The 20658-nt window shown below is 25.5% G+C and overlaps 1 protein-coding gene across 1 annotated transcript in view; it reads left to right on the top strand.

Moving 5' to 3' along the window:
- Positions 1-7617: 7617 nt before the first annotated feature.
- The window catches only part of sns (sticks and stones), a 118186-nt gene continuing 105145 nt past the window's right edge, over positions 7618-20658 (top strand). The window contains exons 1-2 of the mRNA XM_011495633.1: positions 7618-7694; positions 8558-8731. Coding sequence (XP_011493935.1) covers positions 7685-7694; positions 8558-8731 — 184 coding nt within the window. The 5' untranslated portion in view covers positions 7618-7684. The remainder of the gene's footprint in view (positions 7695-8557; positions 8732-20658) is intronic.

Here is a 20658-nt window from a genome sequence, read left to right as displayed (position 1 = left end):
AAGCCTTTTGCGTAAAAAAATACTAAATGTTTTCTTATTTTCTTTTCTCAATATTTTATTCTTATCTTACCGTTAAGAATTTTTCAAATAATATTAAGTTTGATAAGAGAGTTGAAACAATATTAATTTTTTTATGGAATAAACGTTTAAAATATTTGAAAATTTGTAAATAATAACATGAGTATCTATATATTTGGTTATGTACAGAAATTCAATTTTTCAAATCGAGCCTTTCTCATTAAATCGAAATCCTTTACAAAAAAAATGGTTTAAATATAAAAAAGAAAACAAACTTTCCCATAAGGTAATAAGATTCTGAAATCTGTTCATGTTTGCACATGTATAATGCAAATAGTATCGACTAAGCAGAGTTGCACATTTACCTATTTTAATTTTCAAGTAGGACAAATATGATAATGAATTCACTTGTAGGCAAATATGTTGAAAATTTATGAAACATAACTTAAAATTATTAAAAGTACTACTACTCATACGAAAATTATCAAAAATAAGTTTTTATCGAATTCTGAGTTATATTATATATTAAAATAAAGTACTCATCCCTCTTATATTTTTAAGTTATTCATTATTATAATATTTAATGATTTAATTATTTATGTAAATAAAAGAATTATAACTAATTTATAAATATAATTCATATTTTAATAATATACAATTATAAATTCAAATTAAAAAAATATTTCTATATTTCTGTATATTGTAATTTATATCAATAATATTATTTTTATATATATTTGAAAATATCATAAATATAAAAACTTTCTAATTAATAATCAATATTATTAATACATATAGTTATAATACTTGGAAGAAGCGAAAAATATATAAATAAACATATTTAATATTATTTCTAATTTCTTAAAATTCAAAATATATTTTTCTAATTATGAATATCATTATTAATTTGAAAGCTTATTTCAACATTCTTTTTATTCTATTTTCTTATCTCGCTTTATCGATTAGTGAAAATTTAGTGTAAATACCTTCTCCTACTGATATATAAGTAATTAAACGCTTAATTAATTTTCATCCAATTCCTCATACGAAGATGCTAGAAATTCTCTAAATAATTGAATTTATTTGTTCCACCCTCGAAATAAAAAAAAATAACAAAATTTCAATTTTTACTTTATTTCAATACTTATTATAATCAGTAAAAAAAACTTAAGGATATGTTTGTAAAAATTTTATATCAACACCAAAATCTTTAATGTAAAAATTTTTTAAAAAATTGTAGCACCAAGAATAGTGTATCAGGCGTAAAATTTTTATAGCCAGAAGATATTGATTATTAGCTTGCTAACAATGATAAAAATAAATTTATTTTTATTCGTTCATTTTGTCTATCAATAATCTTTTAAGTTACTTTTTTAATTAAAAAAAAGTAAAAAATCTTTTGTTATCTTTTTAAATATCAAAGGCTGCCTTAATTTTTTCTCTACGCAGGCTTTTTTGAATTTTAAACTTTTGAATATTTGGAGTTTCAAAATTTTTCATACATAAAATAAAAAATTAAGATTAATTACACTTGTTAATTATTAATAGAAAGACGAAATTTATGATGAATATTTCGTTACGTAATATGAAGTATTATTTGAAATATTTTCAAGGATTTACATTTACAAGCTCGAAGAACATAATATAATAAATTCTAAACTACTAATAACATTATTGTTATCATTATGTTTATCGAAATATATCCAGAAATTATAATATTAAATTTTTAATTTATTAATGAATAAATTTTAATATAATAAAGGATATTAATATTTGCATAACAAAAATATTCGAATTTAACTATTGATTAATCAACTATTACTTTACAAAAGTTGTTTTTAATAGTTAAACGATCTTTGATCGTTTCACGCAAAGTCTATTATGACAAACTTGTGAATTTTAATAAATAAAGAAATAAAAAAATTATAAAAAAGCTTTAACCACGCAAGCAGAATTTCATTGAAGTTCGTTATGAAATATGTATTTTTGTAGCAACGCATCTGAGCGTTGATTTGCAGCAGCGATGTTTCTAGCTTTCGTACAATATACATTAGTGGTGCATCACTTTAAACTCCGTTTATTATTCCATGGTTATTTTGCTACTCTTGAGACCCTCGAAGCTGGAGCGTATATGCGTACACCCGCATCAGAGCTTTCTAATTAGCTTAATTAACCCTCGAAGCGCTTTCCTGAACGCCTGCGTGCACTACGATTGCAACACCGAGTTTTATTCAACGAAAGTCGGTCCTAGCTAGCAGAAGAAATTTGGACAAACGTCATAAGTATAAGCCAGAGAAAAAGAGTGGCAATATAAAATAAATTAGAAATGGTAACATCGAGAAAGAATGAAAAATGATTCGGCTTATTATTGACGAACTGTCAGACAACTTCAAGCAGGACGCATTGTCGCGCTTTAGGCAGCCAAGGGTGCAAAAATTCGCTTCGTTATATTGCAAATTATGCAATATAATTATTAACAATTCAAACAATTGTTATGAAAATTTTTTAATAGATCAGTACAATAAATAATGATTTACCACCATTCAATAAATATTTTCATCTATTTAAAATATTTTTTCAAAACTGTCCAATAGCTATATTTTATGTCGGTAATTTATCTAATTTTAGAAATTTATAAAGACGAATGAAATCTTGAATATCATGTTATAACATTATATTTTACATTTATGTTCTGTTATCACTTCAACATCATTGATCCAGTATGATGTTTCTATGTTGTGAAATAAGAAAATGAATTCTTTCAAAGCTACAGCTCCAATCTACTCGTTATAAAAGTATTGACTTTTACAGTGATTCTCAATGGAAATTACATAATTGTTTGTTTATTAAATAGAACTCTTCTGATCTAATATTAATAAATGAAAGTGTTTAACAAATTTTTATTGAATAGGGTAACCTAATGTGAGAAGCACACATTCTATCATTTACATGAAACTCTTATGTATGGACTGATAAAATGACCTTTAGGTAAAATTTCGTGCATGTAATGATGATGACATTAAATTAAGTCACTTGGTTACTCTAAAATATTGTTGAGTGATTTAGAAGGTCAACTGTCCAAAAAGTCCCGTTTCATACTAAATTTTAAGTTTTTCGATCACCGCGGATTCGCATACTTGTGATTTCTTAAAAAGTCTCGATTAATGAAATTATAATGTACGAAACATTGAAAAGATTTTCTTCCATAAAATTGATTTGTCCATAATAATATAATTGTTATGTATATATTATATGTATATATTATGTATATAATATATATATATATATATATATATATATATATATATATATATATATATATATATATATATACCCGATACGTCTCCATACAACCGTAAGCCGATAATAAATTTCAATTATATACTTTTATTATTGTGTGTATTGACTAGATATAAAAATCATTATATTTTATAATTTATATTGAGTGTAAAATAAAATATTATAGGTTAAATACTGAACTATACTTTAAAATGAAAGTGACTTTATATTAACATACAATATTTGTTCTATATTTACAAATAATCTTTGCTTTGCTAATATGAATTTTTATTTTTCAAATATGTATTATACAAAGTTTAAACCTGCATTTTGTGAAATAGTTAATGCACTCGCATAATACTACTATAATCATAAATTGTATTCAACATATTCTTTATTACTTTGCATTTTTATCACTCTCACGCATAGTAAATGTTTATTTTTATTTGTTTCTGACTTTCTTCGGATTTTGTTTATATCTTTCTATTTTGATTCTATACTTTTACGATGTATACTAAAAAAAAACTCAATAGACTTAAATTTATAGTATTTTGCTGTAAAGGTTTGAGAAGGTTAAAAAAGAAAACGTATCCTTCGAAAAACTTTCTTCGCTAAATTTATACCCAATTCAGCAGACTTTGCCCTCTTTCACTTTTCTTTTACAAACCTTATTATAACTTTTGTGTGCAGACTTTAATTTATAATTTTTTTTAATGATTATTAAAAATAAACAAAGAAGATATTTCGTGATATTTAAAATAATGGTCTTATAGCGTAATACAATTTAATGATGTTTTTTTGTGATAGGAATCATTGATTTTTTTTTTATAACAGTGATTTATTAAAATAATATTTCAATGTTATACAATTCTTGAAAATAAATTTACGCTGCTACATTGTATTCTGATAATGAGCTCATATGCTTACCTGACTTACCTCACGCCGAAAATTATAAATCGACAGAGCTGTTATGGCGTTATTTATCTTCAAATCGCATCTCGTACTTACACTCTCGTAGTTATTTTCGCGCCCGTTGACTCCTATCATCCGCCTCTTTTTTTCCTCTCCTCGTGAAGTCTCAACACGCATCCACCCGACTTCTATTTTATCACGTACGTGTGCATCGTTTTTTATTTTCGCCACCTTGGTAGATTTATCTTGTGTACGCCAAGGCTCTCACTTTCCTCGCTGAATTAGCCACTTTTTCTTTCTCGACACCTCCTCCCACCCACATCGGCTCCGTAAAACAAACTTTTGCGCATTTGAATTTACAGCTATTTTTACGTGATTTACATTGCACATTCGTACACATAAGTGTATGTGGGTTGAAAGGTAACGAAAAGTTTTGCCAACTACCCACACTTTGATCAAGGAACAAAATTTATCGTTCTCCCACGATGACGGGTGCGCGTATGGAAACTTTTTTACAAGTATCGCGATTCCTTCGAGCTTAGATGTGTATTTGAATTTACTTTTTTTGCTTGCGTGTTATCAATAAATTTTTATTAAAAATTAGTAAAAATTAGAAATTACTTGCATACAATCCTTGATGTAAAAGTATAAAATACCATTAATCTTATAAATATAGTGACTTTAGCCTTGAATAGTTTATGTTTCACTTTCATTAATGGATTCGTTTGTAAAAAATTGAATATTTTAAATCCAAAATAGAGAATGCATATCTTATATTAGTCATAATTAAGATTTTTAGAGTTATATTATTTAATTTAGAGTTACGTTAGTTAAGCTATTTGAAATGGCTACGAAGGAGTATATTTGGAAACTTGAAAGCAAAAAATTATGGAATATAATCAAATACAATATTTTGCTTTCAACCTAAATATAATTGTATTTAAAAATTAGAAATGTTTTGTGTTGATTTGATGAATGAAATCATTTCAATAATTTCAAGAATTTCTTTGCAAAGGATTTTTTAAAGATTGACAGATCGTAATGTTGATTATTTTTTTAATTAATTTAACTTCTGGCATAATATTTCTGTAATAAACAAAGTTCATTCAATTTTCAATGCATTTGCAATTGTATAATATTGATTATGCAAATAATACTTCAAGATCTAAGCATATTTAATACTATAAAAGTATATTTCCTTTGAGAAATGTTTAAATTACTTTAATACACAAAATATCCGATCAATTGATAAAAATACAATTTTCGTTTAAGTTGTTTCCACTTTTTAATGATTTTTTTCTCATTTTTAAAATGAATTAACGAAAATTAATTTTATAAATAATATAAAATTTGACAAGAACACAGTTTTATCAAACGGTCACAGTCTTTGACAAAAACACTTATAATTATGGAATTAAGTATAACGTTTAAGCCTGTTATATCTAATTTGATTTTTCTTTTCAAAGTGTTAATATGTACTATTGTTTTCTAATAATTTTTAACATATTAGCCTTATATATATTTACATTTCATGAGTATATGAACAACATCAAAAGGAATTATATATACTTCTAAGCTGTTTTTAATAAACTCTTCAAAATAAACCGATACATCCATCAATCCCTTCGGATTGTCTCGTATATATAGGACTTAGAAATTGCAAGGCAATCCGTATTATTGTATTTCTTCGAGTCAGTAAAAAAGCCGTAAACTTCATCAATATTTTGATCTGTTCAATTTTTCTTGCTTGTTGTAAAAGATTCTTCATTTATAGAATAGCGTGTACCCGTGAATGTCAAAAAGCCGATTTGAACTGTGCGATGAAGATGCATGTTTGTATCAACGCTTGGTGTCTTTATTGCTGTGCGAGTTTATAAGAACTGTAACAAATCCTCAAGACTTTAATTTACGACAACTACAAGCAAAAAATCGTGGACTTTTCTCATGAATAAATTTTACCGTAATAAATAATAATAATAGCGACCGAAACTCAATCGATATTATACTTTTGAACGATATATAAGGTGTACATTTTTAAGTAATTTTTTGGCAAAACTCTTGTTTTATCATTCGCTTTGAATGATCGATAAATCCATTATATTGCGTTTGAATTATAGCTATGGGATTGATAAAAATTTGTTTTATTGGTTTTATAGTTAATCAACAGCTTGAACGAATCGAAACTTATAATATCACATAATAATGTGTAATATAATCATGTAATAATGTGATTTTTGTTATTAATTGTATAATTATAAAATTTATATATTCAAAACTAAATATTAAATGATCACAAGAATAAATTGCATAAATTCTTTAAATGACAAATATTTTCTGCAGCAAATAATGTGTCGTTAAATAAACTTTTTTTTATTAAAATTTCCATTGTTTTACTTAATATATTTTTATTGATACATAAATATACAATTAAAATGATTAAATTATCGATAAATACATTAAATCTAATGATATTTGATATTAAAAATTTTAATATTGATGTTAGAATATTACTTATTTCTGTGAAATTGAGAATTTTAATAATATTAATTGGCAATAATTCTCAGTGAAAGTCACATAAAATTTTTAACAATAAATAGAAAACTGCAGTATCATATTTACCAAAGATTAATAATGCAAAATCATGAAAAGCAAAGTATTATATGTCGAATAATTAAAAATCGGGTTTATTAGAATACTTTAAAAGTAATGATGCTCGTTCAGCTTTTAAAATGGTGGAGCTTGATAAGGGAAATATAAATGATAAATCAAGCTCCTTGTATTGTTGGTCTTTACTGCAATTCGCCCTCCGCTTTCCATCTACTTATCATCCTCCCCTCTTGAGTCTCAATTCCCTTAACATTTCCTAACATCCATTTTATTTCTCATTACACGTGGCTTGAATAAATGCCCGAGAATTTATTTAAGTATCTGTATAGAAGCGATATACCTTACAAGTGTAGATTAGGCTAGTTGCTGATCAAAAGTATAGATAGAGAATCCCCTCCGCCCCTCCCGTACAATTTTGGTACACGAATCAAAACAGGAGAAAAGAGAACAAAGGGAAATGTTAGAACTCTTTTCACAAAACCATAACAGGGTAGCGAGATTTTAATATATTAGCATTATTTTTCTTAACTTTCACGCAGACTTACCCTACCTTCTATTAATATTCGTGTCTAATTCTTTTATGTTGTCATTAAAAAATCGATTCATTTTCACTGGTATCAGAATGCTAGTTATGATTTAATTGTTATATCATAAATATTAAACGTTAGTTAATTGTACGACATATAAATTAATTGATATTTTAAAATAATAAAGTATTTTTCTTCTTGTTTTAGGTGGGGTGCAGCAATCATTTCGAGTTCGGCCGACGAATACCTCGGTTCTTGAAGGAGCCGAGGTCATTCTGCAATGCGAGGTCAGTCATAGAGTTGGCATCGTACAATGGGTCAAAGATGGCTTCGCTTATGTTATGCAGCCAAGTGAGTTCTTTCCTGACGCTCGTCACATTAATTTATCACAGTCCGTCCTTTTACTAATCGTGCCAAGAACATTGTTTGGAAAGAATTTAGTAGCTTTTGCAATGTAATTTTGAACATCGAACAATTTTTTAAATAGACTTTATTCCATCAATATTTATATTATTCATTTATTGTAATTTTTAATTTTACAATGCACATTTGAAATATTTCAACAATTTATATATATATATATGTACAATTAAATATTTTTAAACTAAGTTTTAATTTTTAGAAAGCTTAATTGGATTAATAAAATTGTACCATTTAACAGGTATTCTTTTGTAGATTATTAACTAATATTAAATGGAATATGACTTTATATGATAAGTTTCACGTGTGTTTAGATAATTGCATATTATTTATGATAATTTGCACTGCGAGGATGGAATTTCCAGTTCTTCAGATTATTTCAATTTATTATGCCTAATAATTCATTTTGGTATTAAATATGAACTTGAATTATTATAGTTCAAAATAAATAGTCTAAAAATTAAAGTAAATGTAAAATTATTGTAAAATTATGTTTTTTCGTATTACAGCACTATTACATCATTTGTTAGCATTCATTAATTTTTAAAATATATACAGTTATTTTATATTCTGCAGGAACGTCAATAGCTATTTTTTTCTTTTTTTTTAAATTAATTTTGCACATTTAAAAAGCTTAACAATTATAAAATTCTGTATGTATATATATTTTATTGAGATCGGAATTTTTCTTGTAAATGAGTCCTCAGCGTGGATCGGACACAAGAGAAAAAGAGAAAAAACCACATGGTAATATGTATTTAGTATAATAAATTCCAAATGTACATTACTTTCAGATGGAAACATTGTGGGTCATCCAAGATGGCGAATCGTGGGCGAGCAGTCGATGGGCATATATAATCTGAATATTAGGAATGCATCGCTGAGCGACGATGGGCAATACCAATGTCAAGTCGGGCCGAATGGACGAATCAAACCAATTCGAACTAATGCGAAGCTCACTGTTCTATGTGAGTACTCTTCGAATATCTTTTTAAATATATTATAAAGTTATGTATATTATGCAGTCTACGAACATAATCAATGTAATAGGAATACAATTGCCATATTTACGTATAATAGTTATGCGATTTATCGTTGGAAATTATTTATTAATTCATGTTTATATTAAAATAAAAATAGAAAATGTTATAATTCAATAAAAAACATTTTTATAAACATCTTCATCATAATTCAATTATATCAAATAAAAAAATATATTATTTGCTTTCTATGATAGGTCCGATTTTTATTCGATTTTAATATACCATTAAAATTAATAAATTTAACATTCTACCATCGACAATGCTAATTATGCACTTATTCTTATGTCAATTTTCTTCGTTCTTCAAATTATCGTAGTAAGACGAATTAAATGAAAATATTAAAGCTAACAGGATAATTTTATGCGATAGTTATAATATATCATTGTTATTAATGTTGGCAAGGAATTCATAGCCATATTTTCCTCGTTATAAACTTAAACTTCTTGCAATCTTTTAAAGTAAAAAATATAGGAATATCTAAAATATCTGAAAAAAAGTCTTGATTGAGAATGTATTAATTTTAATACATTCTCTTTCATTCCAAGTGAAATAACTGTTTCACGCTTAGTCGCATCGGTAATTCAATCATTTTTCAACCATTATAGTAATTTGCCATTATTCCAAATCAAGAAGCTTGCTTCCACGATATTTATAAATCCGATTAAAGATGCAAATGCAGATGCCGATAAACGTACTCCTTATGTATCATCGTACATTCTCGATCACTATTCATTGATTGAAATCTCTAATTATTATATGTGTATGCACACTAGTGCTGGTAAAAACATCGAATAATTGCACTCGGGTTTATTCGGAAAGATGTAAATAATTAGAACACAGAGCGCTGCGAATTATATTCTTGTGGATGGGAGAAGTAAAACTCACCGAGGTGTGAACTGCCATATTAAATAAATTTGTCCTCTAATTTGTGGCTGCAGAAAGTTTCCTTTTTCATTCGATATTCTCAAACATTTTGTGTCTCAAATTAGTTTAGGAATTAAAATCATATTTACAACCAGGGAGAAGGATATTATTACAATATATTGTGTTATTTAAATATTTAAAATAACTAGAATCATGATATTATCTGTACCCTATACAAATAATTAATCGTTTTTTTAATCAAATTCAAAGTATTGCTCGCTCTCTATTTCTCTCAAATACTTATAATATATCTATTTATATTTCTAGTATAAAGACGTAATTATTTGACTATTCAAGTTTAAATTATTGAAGTTTAAAATACATTAAATTGATGGGTAAGAAACTGCTTTTCAGCTGTTTTTCAATTTATATTTTTGATAAGCTAAAGTTTAAGAAAAATAATTAAAATTTCTATTCTACTGATAGGTTTCATTATATTTATATTGATAATGCAATCTTTTATTAACTGAGAGATATAAAACTACCCTACTTAACTAGAAAACTTATTATTAATAATATTAAGATAAAAAATTATTGCCGAAACATTACCGAGTGAATAATACGTCTTCACAATGATATGCACGTATATTCATATTTAAAATTAATTATGGTTTCATAAGGCGTCTCAGTCATTTCGATTAGAATTTATATTCAATTTTATACATCATATTGATAATATAAATTAACTGTTTTAGTGCCTTAAAAAAAAAAGATTAAATAAACAAAAATATATAAAAATATATGACATAAAAATAAAAACATATTTAATTTACAACAAAAAATGATCAAATAAAACAAAAATTAAAAACGAAAGGAAAAACATGTATTTAATATCTTTAAAACGACAATATTCGAAAAAAAATAAGCCTTTATCTAAAGTACATGTGGAAAATATAGAGAAATAAATAGAGAAAAAGAGAAAAACAAAAAAGAAAACAAAAAGAAAGAGACAAAAGGATGAAAAAGTAAAATAGAACATAATCCGCTCTCTCGCCTTGGTGTCTTGATATAGATAAGAGCACGTTTAAGAACAACAGAAAACGAGTTATGAGCAGGGAGTACTATTTCTCTCTCTCTCTCTCTCTCTCTCTCTCTCTCTATATATATATATATATATATATATATATATTATCTATTTCTTATATTTGTTTTTCTATCACTCGCTTGTTTGTCCCAGAAAACTGCATCGTATTGTAAACGGAAAAGCATATTTGCCTCTTAATGAGTAATAATAATCAATAATGCAATAATGTAAATTATAATATTTTTCAAAAGTTTCATTTAATAGTCATTAAACTAAAAACTTCTTTCTTTATAATTGCTTATAAAAAAACTAGTACGTTAACGTAAATCAGAGTTAATAAAATTATTTAAATAAATGTTGAAAGAAAACATAATTTGGAAAAGGAACGTTTTAAATGAACAACTTTAATTACAATCTTAACTTCTTTTAATACATTCTCAATTAGTGGACCCTTAACACTTAGTAAACATTAGTAAATCGAACTCGAATATTTCTTTAGTTAAATGAGGAAAGCAAAAGTAAACCGAATCCTTGACGTTGACATGTATTCTTGACAAACTAACTAAGAATTCAGACAGAATATTTTGCACTCGTTGCGTCTACCTCCCTTCGCCGCAGCGGAGCCTCAATGATGCATCGCCAAGATAGTATAGATAGAAATCACATTGGCAAAAATACGAACGTACATCTACCTTGCAATACATAATACAGGAGCAGTGGTAGGTTGAGGGGGAATTACGCCTTCGGGACTTCGCGTACTTGCAATATTAAATTCAAGCAGTCTCGTCGCAGTCGCAGATAGCAAAGAACGGGAAAAGAATTTTACGAGGTCCCAGGAAGTCACATGGAATATCGGGCATGGGCACGTTTTATGAAAGGACAAGGTCTACCTATCCGCGCCCCTAGGTATTATCGCACTGTGTGCCAAAGAATTATTCGTCGGATTTACTATTATGCAGACTACGTATAAGGCTATTCCGTGCTGCGAATATATATTCCGAAGTCGCACCATTTTCGTTTAAGGCTTTGTTCAACGGGTAGCCGGAAAAAGGACGTCCAGTCACAATGAAGAATCGACCGTAAGAGAATTTGTTTTAATGGCGAGTACCCTTATATCGCACACATCTCTATAACGCAATGTAAATACTTTTACTTCGAAAAGAATTTGTATATCTATGTTCTAGGCGAATTTTTTTTAAATACTTTTTTTGAAATAATTTTATACGCAGAAAGAAACGGTTCTTAGTCCTACTGTTTCAATCAATTATGATAAATATTTACATATAGGATATATATTGGAGAATAAACAATAAACAAATTATATTTAATATCTGTTCCAAACATCTTTTTTTATTTTACGAATGAAATTTTTTAGGAAATATTTTATTTCAATTAACAAACCTCCAAAATTTTATTAACTTTAATAAGCCAATAGTATAAAAACAAAACATAAAATTTGTCAATCCAAACTAGCTCTATTCTTATATATCATTAGTTTTATACTTTGTTGTACACCGATTGACGTTTTCTTATCCAAAAGCACACTTTATGATGCACGTAGTGAGGATTTCATGAGGTAATACTAGAACACATCTGGGTTTGCGAGTCAAAGAAAAAAATTTCAGAATGCAATCGAGAATTCTTTATTCGAGCTTTTACTTGCTTTCCCTATATTTTTAACAACGAGTAGTGCTCGTAAAAATTAATCGAATATATCAGCGGATACTTTCACTCGTATCATTTTCTCCCTCGCTTTCATTTTACCCTTACATTAAACAAATTAATTAATCTTTTTGAATCGTATGCCATTTTACACCTTGTAACACTCATATGCATTTCTTTTTAATCTAGGAGTTGCATTAAGAAGGCAAAAATTTATTATTAATGAAGAAATTAAGAAATTTAAAATTATAGTTCTACACGTTGTAATTTGTAGACTTTATAAATTTATTATAAAATCCAATTATACTTTTTCACAGTACATTAATTGTACTAAATTATACTTGATTATATAGAACAAAATATATAAACTTTTTTTTCATTTTCGATGTAATATAGTAAAAACAAAATAAAAAATAAACGAATTTTTTACACCCAAGAATATAAAAATAAATGTATACAACATTTATTTCAGTACTGATTTAATTATATTATTAAATTAATTAAAGCATTTTGATTATTATTTAAAAATTATAATTTTTCATAATATACGCAAATTATAATCTAATTTACTTAATTACATTTTTATTAAATCATGATATTAATAATGAAATCTGTCATTAAAAATAATTTTAATTAATAGAAATATTTCATTATGTAATCAAACCATATATACTAAATTTTTTATGAAAAAATTGTAAAATAATTTATTTTACATGTATATAGAGAAATATAAAAATATTCTTATTTTTTTAATTTTTAGTATATTAATAAATAAGAGCCCAAAAAAAAAAATGAAAATTATAGCTACTTATATCATTTAACTGACATTTAATGATGAAACTTTCAATGTAATAATAAAGAAAAAATGTGACTAAAAGGGCTTCACTTTTTTATTATTTTTTTATTACTGTACAGCTTTCTTTTTATTATATAAACGTACGTAAATTTACACTTTTTTATATTCAGAATTTAGTATGAGGTGATTTTAATATAAAATAATATTTTTAAAAAGTATGAACGAAAAAGAACTAGAATTAAATGTTAGTTTAATTTTCCTCAATATTTTTGATTTCCCGAAGAACCTTATTATTTAGTAAATGAAACTTTTCAATCATTATTTTACAAAATCCGTATATTTTAAAAGAGAAAGTTAGAAATTTACAAGAAATATAAAATTTATTCGATATTTTACTATAATGTAAATTGTTCAAATATAAACTATTTTAAAATTTAAAACCTACTTTATGGAAATCTGTGGTAATGGATAAATAAAATTTGAAGCTTGCAATATACATCTTCAATGCATTGTATAGTAATGTATAAAGAGCTTTTTGTCTGAATTTAACATCATAAATACCAACACAAATTTAGACTGAACATTAATTTGCTGTAAAGATATCATAACATATGTGAAATAAGATTTATATAATTGAAAAATCGTAAATTTTTATTATCAATTTTATGATCGAATACTTATGCAAATTATATAAATATTTTTAAAACATTTATTAAATGGAATTGCTGTATATAAACAAAAAAAATTATGCAACAAATATTTAAGGACGAACAAAAGGTACATCCATGTTAATGTCGAATATAGAATTAAATTTGTTCACGGGGAAAATAGAATTTACGTTGATGTTATAAAACCAGCTGAAACATACCCAGAAAATTGTACGTGCCCGTACGAACCCACACAAATTTTGTCTTTACACACTCCCTCGTAACGATCATTTCGCAGCAATGAAAGGAGAGTGCGCACACCCGCGCGATAATTGAAAAGTCTCTCGACATCCGTGTACGTGTGAAAAAGAGAAAAATAACTTTCGCAAAGGGGCAAAAAATAATATCACATAAAAAAATGCGAAACAAAAAAAAAAGAAGAAAGCAGAGAAGAACAAGAATGAATAAAAAACAAAAAGAAATACGAGTGCACGTTGAGGATGTAGCGACATGTGTCATCACTTGCTTTCACCAAGAGTATAAGAAACTCAATATACCTGCATGAAACGCGAGTTTTGACCGACATCATCGTCACATCAACCCGTTGACAAGCATAAAAGAAGCCCGTGATATTTAAGTAAAATATCCTTAGTATACGAAAGTGTCCAACGCTAATACTTCAATATTCAACATTATACAATACATGTATAGCTTCCAAATTTGCCAGTTTTCACTCAATTGAAGAAAATTCATAAATTACTTCGCTTATCTCTTTTAATCTTAAAATTTATTACTTTGATAAAAATACATACATTAAAACAAATGGACAGTTAGCTGACAGACATGGAAAATACTAATATTATAAATATTTATGTAATTAGTATTAATACTACTGTACATTATTATTAAATTATATGTTTTAATTTAATTTTTCTATTATTTTTGAAATGATATATTTTACAATACCTATTTATTTCAATTTCTCATGAAATTCGTATACTACAACATTTGAGTAGTACCATGTTTGAGAGTACAATATTTGATAATTACAATAAAAGTTCATGAATACAGTTGATTAAATTTTACTATGTTCAAAATTGTATGTTCCAAATTTAAGTCAAAATTTATTTAAATTTTCAATATATGACTAAAAAGCTTAATTAAAAGTAATACTTTTCAATACATACAAATGAGATCTTATAAAATGACCAATATTGTCGATAATTCACTAATGTTTTGAAGAATTATATGTCTTTAACTGATTATTAAATTTTTGAATTTACGAAATTTCTTAGCCTTTTAAATTCAAGTAAATATTTATCAGACCACAATATATATATATATATATATAAAGAAGTTTGACGATTTTAGATTTTCATTATTCATAATTCGAATGAAGTAATACTTACAAAGGAAATAATATTAAGTACATTAATTAATTACAGTAATGTCTTATGCTGAAATGTCACAGAACAATTTTCATACAAATTAAAATTTTTATCTAATTTTTCATTACAGATTTCTTAATTCTCTTATCAAATTTCTATCTGTAATTTTAAAAAGCAAATATAATATAATAAACATAAAGTTATCTCTGAATTTCTAAAAGACGTAACAAAATGTATGTGTAAAGAAAAAGACATACGTGGTGTAATTTCATTGTTTTCTCTCTCTCTCTCTCTCTCTACCTCTCTCTCTCTTTCTTTCTCTCTCTCTCTACATCTATCTCTATCTCTCTACCTCTATCTCTCTCTCTCTCTCTCTACCTCTACCTCTATCTCTCTCTCTCTCTCTCTACCTCTACCTCTATCTCTCTCTCTCTCTCTCTACCTCTACCTCTATCTCTCTCTCTCTCTCTCTACCTCTACCTCTATCTCTCTCTCTCTCTCTCTACCTCTACCTCTATCTCTCTCTCTCTCTCTCTACCTCTACCTCTATCTCTCTCTCTCTCTCTCTACCTCTACCTCTATCTCTCTCTCTCTCTCTCTACCTCTACCTCTATCTCTCTCTCTCTCTCTCTACCTCTACCTCTATCTCTCTCTCTCTCTCTCTACCTCTACCTCTATCTCTCTCTCTCTCTCTCTACCTCTACCTCTATCTCTCTCTCTCTCTCTCTACCTCTACCTCTATCTCTCTCTCTCTCTCTCTACCTCTACCTCTATCTCTCTCTCTCTCTCTCTACCTCTACCTCTATCTCTCTCTCTCTCTCTCTACCTCTACCTCTATCTCTCTCTCTCTCTCTCTACCTCTACCTCTATCTCTCTCTCTCTATCTATCTATCTATCTATCTATCTATCTATCTCTCTCTGCGAGCGCGCATGCTTACGTGCGTGCGGCCCAGTGAGTGGGTAGAGCGTAAAAGGGAGAGCAAGAGATACAATAGAGAAAAGGAAAGAAGAGAGGCCAGGGAATAGGAGTAACTAAGAGAAAGAAAGAGAAAGGAATGGGAAGAGAGAGAATGTAATTGAGTTTCATGCGGTCGCCACGCGTACGACTCGCGAATGCATAGTTCGAGAGACGTGAAATTTCCGGCCTCGCTGTCGCTATAAAGTGATTGCGTAATCTCTCGCGCGGATAAAGAGAAAGATGTGGTATAGCGACACCGCATCACGTCGCGACGCTAACTCGAACTTGGAAAATACTGTTAGAAGGATTTGCATGCATTCTGTCTCTCTGCCTGTATATATCTATGTTCTTTTCTCTGATCCCTTCTCTGTTTACCCCTATTTCATTTTATCCTATTCTATTGCCATCTTGACTTGTGATTACCTTTATTTATATTGTTAATTTCCCTTAGATAAAAGAATTTAAAAATGAAAGAATTTAAACTTACAGGGAAATACTTAAATATAAGTAAACCTGAATTTAATAATTACATAAATATCTAGAATGAATTAATGCATTTTAATTTATATATGTATTATATTATATATATATATGTATATATATATATATATTAATATATATATATATATATATATATATATATATATATATATACGTTTTTGAGAATAGCTAATATCGAATCTGAAATAAATGACAAAATTTATAAGTAATTAATTAATAAAATACTCTAAATACCTATATATTAAAAATTATTCACATGAAATTTCATAGAATAAATTATAGTAAAAACTGTATTTCCCTTTATAAAAACAGATTTTAAATTCAATATATGTTGAATAAAACGTAATATATTATATCTTACCTTTTACGCATATAAAAATTTAACCTTACGTTTATATAGTATTTTTAACTATAAAGTAGTGATATTTTAACAAACAAAATAATTCCTTTGAAGAAAATCTTTAAAATATTTCCATTTGTATGTCAATAAAATAATCAGAATATCATATGATCAAAGGAATTTATAGAAGTTCAAGAAAAATACAAATTCATATTGAAATGAACTACAATACTACTGTATAGTATAACATAATATCTCAGGTTGCATACTATATATATTCTTCTTTTATATATTTATTATATTAAATTTATATATATACCTTAATATTAATACATTTTTCAAATAAACATCATAAATAATGAACAAATGCACTCGTTTCTACTTTTAAATAAATCTAATTTGAGTCATAATTTTCTATTCACCTTTACTTATCTAACAAATTTTTGATCAACAAATAATATTTGAGTATTAATTGTATGAACTTAACTATATAATAAATACATACATACGTAGTAAGAAATAAAGTTAAATATTTAATATATAATTTCGATAGAATGTATCGGAAATTTCAGAGATTAAATGCATTTATTTTAAATTTATCATTTAGCGTTATATTTGTTTATTAATTATTACCAACTGCCACGATATTTCATTAATTATATAAATATATACATTCACCCGTGCAGGGTTATATATATATATATATATATATATATATATATGTCTAGATATTAAGAAATTAACAAAAATAAATTTTAAAAATTGATATATAATATAAATATATATAATATATAATATTCATGCATACAGATGAATGAACGTTTGTGTGTTCATATATTTGTGTGGATAAATAATTAAAACTATAATATATAGAACTACTTTCATTAATATTTGAATAAATAAAATATCATGAAAACATTATTATCACGGAGAGTATACCAACAAAACATGATCACATATATTATTACTGAAACTTTATAAATATATTTTTTTAATAATTAAGTATTATTTAATGTTTATCATATACGTAGATAATTTAATTTACTTACAATATACCTTATAAATTATAATGGTAATAAATACAATAGTAATAGTAATGAATTCATTAAAAATGAGTTTCTTTTTATCGAAAAATTGCATATTAATAATTTTCATTTTATTGTTCGGGTATTTTGAATGAATTTTAAATCAAATTTACGTCCTTTTCATGTTTTGATTGATATTGTAACCTTGAGAGCTTTTTTATAACATTTTGATTTTTATTAGTTTTTTAATTTATCAACTTCATTTCTGATCAATTCATTCTAATATATAACCAATTACTTTTTTGTGTTCATTGATTCATTACTCGTTGAAATATTTTTAGTAATATTTCTAATTTTATCAATTTATTCAATATATTTAAAAGTATCTTTTCAGTAAAAGTCAATGATACAATTATACTATAAATATCCTTTATGACATAAGATTATTCAATATTCAAAAAAAATGAATGAATTGTAATAATATGTAAAAGTAATTACTTGTTTTGAATTTACAAATTGTATAATTATATTTTACAAATTCATATTCTTCTCGAAAAACAGTCTTAGTTAAAGTGCTTTTAACAAAAAATTTTGTCAATAATTTTTAAACATTTCTGTTCATAAACATTACTGAACTAATATTATTTATTTATTTAAATATTTTTGCTTATAATTTACATCCATATGTAAAATCTAGTAATTCTTGAAAATTTTTTATTTTAAAGAGCATTAAATTTCATTAAATTTGCAACAAAAACAATTCATTAAAATTATAAGCACTAATCTAATCAAAAGAGTATCATTTTGAAATATTAGTTATTAAAACATAACCTTGTTAAGAACCACGTATAATATATTACAAATCTAATTTTTATTTTAACTCAATAGTATATTAATATATATGAATTTTATACTGAAGTATCAACTTTGTGTACAATAATGTTCTAGTATGTTAATATTTAAATACATGGAAGAAATCGATTTTGAACATAAATATTATTCTTGTTTAATGAAATGTAAATAAGCAATTGTACTTTATATATTGATAAATATTTATCTTATGAAAAAAAATAATTTATATCAAGAAAGAATAAGATTTCTTGGTGGCTAAATACTATCATAAATAATATTAATATTTTTATTGTTCCAAATATGATTTAATTTAGTAAAACTTTTATGCCATATTTACTCAACAGATTAGATACAAAATAACACACATTTAAAATTTTCTTTTTGTAAGAATTACTCTCTAACACTAAATCGCTCTCTTGAACTATTTAAAATGTAATAAAATATAATAATCTTATGCGTATAAAATTTATAATAGAAAATATATTATTTGATTTGTTAATATGTTAAAATTACGAATAATAAAATTCTTAAATGTAATTTTAATATTAATTTACAACTATCTATTTGTATTAAATTAACAGAGCCATTATTCCCATATTTTCCAAAACTATATTAAAACCAGTTAGGTTATTTAGCAAGTAAGTTTGTTTTTCCATGTCAACACAACTTTTCCTAACTCCTTATTCTGTACACATTTACGTTTATTGAGTATCATTATAAAAAGATTATTAATCGTATGAAATATATTTACATTGCTAAATGCTCATAAATATATTATATAAAACGATAGAAGTTCTTTTTGATATTTTGCCAACGTATATATGACATTTCATTTAAAATAAAATTAGGAAAATATATAAGTAGACCTATGTTTTGTATATTAATCTTATTGCAGTGAATATATACTAATTTTCTATCTCGAATGTTAAGTATAGTAAATTCTTTTAGACTAAGTATGTATGAAAAATGAAATTCATTGTAAATTAATTGTAAATTATTGGAAAAATAATAATTGATAATTTTAATGCAATATCTTCATGAACTAAAATATTTGCCAATTTATATAATTTATTGACAAATTTATCAAGAGGTAAGAGTAATAATTTTCATATACTTTACTTCATTCCATAATTGATAATTGATAATTATACATGACACTGAAATTAGATTGTTTGAATTGATATAAAGTAAACAAAATATTGATTAAATTAATCCCAATATTTTTATTACGTTTTTTCTTAATCGTTGAATAATGTTTTTACGAAAAATTATATATTATTATATGCATAATTCCAGACTATAAACTATATACAGCTTTATAGTTGTATAAAAAATATATAATCAATTTGCAGGAAATTTAAATAATTATTTGAATAATATGATTCAAAGTTAATGTTTTAACTAAATTTGTAATAATACACAAAAATCAAATAAATAAATTTAATATATATTTATATATATATATATCTGTAACTAAAGGTCATCAACACTTATCTATATAAATATTAAGATTAACGATATTTAAGTGTAATTTTATACAAAAATTGAAAAAATTTGTTTACTATTAAGTCATTATTCACGAAAAAGGTTTATAAACACTATAAAACACTAATTATATAATGACTGAACTATAAACTTGATACATTTGATGAAAAAGAAATTTTTTTAAGTCGATTCAAAATTTCAGAATATTCTGTTTAACTCTATTAAATGTATTTTATGAGCTATAAAATGA

The sequence above is a fragment of the Ceratosolen solmsi genome, unplaced genomic scaffold (genome assembly GCF_000503995.2).
Source record: "Ceratosolen solmsi marchali unplaced genomic scaffold, CerSol_1.0 scaffold11, whole genome shotgun sequence".
Taxonomy (NCBI): domain Eukaryota; kingdom Metazoa; phylum Arthropoda; class Insecta; order Hymenoptera; family Agaonidae; genus Ceratosolen; species Ceratosolen solmsi.
The sequence above is the reverse complement of the archived record's forward strand: the minus strand, read 5'-3'. Positions and strand labels throughout refer to the sequence as shown.